General features: G+C 53.9%; 1 protein-coding gene across 1 annotated transcript in view; it reads right to left on the bottom strand.

Moving 5' to 3' along the window:
- Nucleotides 1–314: 314 nt before the first annotated feature.
- Nucleotides 315–2357, bottom strand: part of LOC103908548 (C-type lectin domain family 4 member D) — an 8546-nt gene continuing 6503 nt past the window's right edge. Inside the window, exons 2-5 of the mRNA XM_019475028.1 lie at nt 2314–2347; nt 1530–1681; nt 1183–1304; nt 315–456 (exon numbers count right to left, since the gene is read on the bottom strand). Coding sequence (XP_019330573.1) covers nt 315–456; nt 1183–1304; nt 1530–1681; nt 2314–2347 — 450 coding nt within the window. The remainder of the gene's footprint in view (nt 457–1182; nt 1305–1529; nt 1682–2313; nt 2348–2357) is intronic.

Below are 2357 nucleotides of genomic sequence, written 5' to 3'. Positions count from 1 at the left end.
GAAGAGGGAGAAAGACACACACACAGAGCACAGAGCCTTTTTCGTTGGCCTAATGCTGTATTTTCTCTTGTATAGGAAATCAATATTTATTCAGCAAAACCAATGCAAGAAGAGGACATTCTCTACGTGCCCCAAGAAAAAGCAGACACCTCTGCTCAGGGAGACAGAGGAAATCACAGCTCTGAACATCTGTCTTCCATTCCTGTGTCTTCTTCCTGGAGAACTCAACCTCTTTTCAGCCAGTGGCTGCCAGACCCACTCAGAAGGAATAGGACACAAAAGCCCAGGATTCATTCAGGATGAGGGTCGCTCCATCACGCAGTTACTGCTGCAGCTTCACAAATTCGATTATGGCTCTCACATCGGGCATCATTCCAGTTGTGTGATTCTGTAGTACTCTGGATTACAACGCACATCTCAACAGCCACATTACTTGGTTCCCCTGTCCGCCAGAACCTGAGATAGAGACAGACTGTTACTCCCAGCGTACCCCATAGAGCACTGCTGGAGAGGGCCACAGCAGGACGCAAGGCTTGGAGGGGAGAGAGAAAAATTCCAGATGCTGATTCACGGACAGAAGCAGAACCCTTCCTCCCGCTTTGCTATCCCACTGGCACCAGTCTTATGTGGAAAGCTGCCTTCTTCCTACAGCCAGCACAACAGGGACCTGCTCAGTCCTGGTGGGGGGAGCTGCTCACCACCACTCACCCCACGCACTTCACACCCAGCAGAGGCATGTGGCTGCCTCCAGGGCAAGTTTGTCCTCCAGAAGGAGGCGCAGCAAGGACAGCCCTGGTGACCTCTCCCTGTGCCCCATCTCTCCCACAGCATCACAGCACTGGCCTGTGCATATACGTGCACATATGCATGGTGGGGGCAGTATGGAGGTCAGGCAAGGCTGGTCATCTCCGAAGGGTTCTTCCTGCTGGCGAGATGCAGCTGCTTCTGTGCCTGCAGCACTGATGGCCACGTCACAGGTAGTTAACTAACAACCACTAACCAGCATGGATGGGGACGTGTCAACCTGGTGTCCTACCCAGCCCTCTCTCCTGCTCCATCATTGTCCTCTCACAGGGATTTGTCTCACCTCTCTCTCATGCACCAACAGACACCCTCACATCTCTCCTACTCTCTTGCACTGCCAGGAGCCACGCTAAGCACTCTCCATCCGGGGATACTCACGCTGCCGTCTCATTATACGGAGTCTGGTCCACCCACCGCCAGTGGCCCACCACCTGTGCACGCAGACCGATGTAGTAATTCGTTCCTTTTTGAGATTGTCGTAGCTCGTTAGTGAGGAAAGCCTGGAAATCAGGGAGAGTGCAATGTCCATGAGGTGCAGGACTAAGCAGAGGGAGGAGGCAGGAGTCCCTGTGGGGTGGGGCTGGTGGCAGAGGGAAGCCGGTGCTGAAGGGATGCAGAAAGGACATCCCCCCTCCCCTGCAGGAGCAAGGAGGGCCTCTGAGTGCCCTCCAGGGCCTGGCACTGTGTCTCTGGCTGCTGTGCCCCTCTCTCAGCCCTGCACATACCTGCTCTGCTTTGCTGTTGATCACCACCAGGTGGGAGCCCATCCCAGTGCAGTTCTGCACACTCTCAGCCCAGGGCATCTTGTCATCTGACACGTAATAGCAGCTCTTTTGGAAGCGTTTCCAGCCCTTCGGGCAGCACATCCAGTCTTGCCCTGCGTGGGGAGACACCACAGAGATGAACGCTAATAACGAGAGAGATAGTGACTGCAAGGATCCCAGTTCTGCAGGGACAAAGCTCCTGTTCTCCTTAGATCACTTTTCCTGACAGAAAGGGCTTGAATAAACAAGGATAGTACAGATAGTTCTTCCAATTGCTTTGGAGTATGACCAGTGAGCTTTGTGCACACAAATCCATGGTAATCCTTGTAACATGACCTCAGGTCTTGACCTGACAAAGACAAAGTTAGTTTGGTGATCTGGTTTGACTTCTCCTTGCACAGTCTCCTTTAGGCCTTCAGCCCCAGGGAACAGGGAATAGTGCTGCTTTCCCTGACTACAGCTGCACTTCTGTTATTGCTCCACGGTTAACCTTCCCTGTGCGGCTGTATGCTGCCCCTTTTGTTTTGTCAGTGTTCACAGCCACCCTGCCCTCCAGGACATCATTCACATGGCCCTCTCCTCCCCCTAAGCTCTTAGCAGGAAATCCTTTTTCTCCCCACCTCTCTCCTCTGGAGTCCGCCTCTCCAGACTCTGCTCCCACTGCTCCTTGCTGTCAGAGCAGACCCCACCATTCATTGCCCAATTCATCCCAAAGACCTCCTGCACCCCTGCCAGCCCTACTGACCTTTGCCTCGCGGCACTGCCGAGACGCACCGCCACTCCGTGAGT

Source organism: Aptenodytes forsteri, unplaced genomic scaffold (assembly GCF_000699145.1).
Source record: "Aptenodytes forsteri isolate BGI_AS27 unplaced genomic scaffold, ASM69914v1 Scaffold286, whole genome shotgun sequence".
Taxonomy (NCBI): domain Eukaryota; kingdom Metazoa; phylum Chordata; class Aves; order Sphenisciformes; family Spheniscidae; genus Aptenodytes; species Aptenodytes forsteri.
Note: the sequence above shows the minus strand (reverse complement) of the source record. Positions and strands in the feature narration are given on the sequence as shown.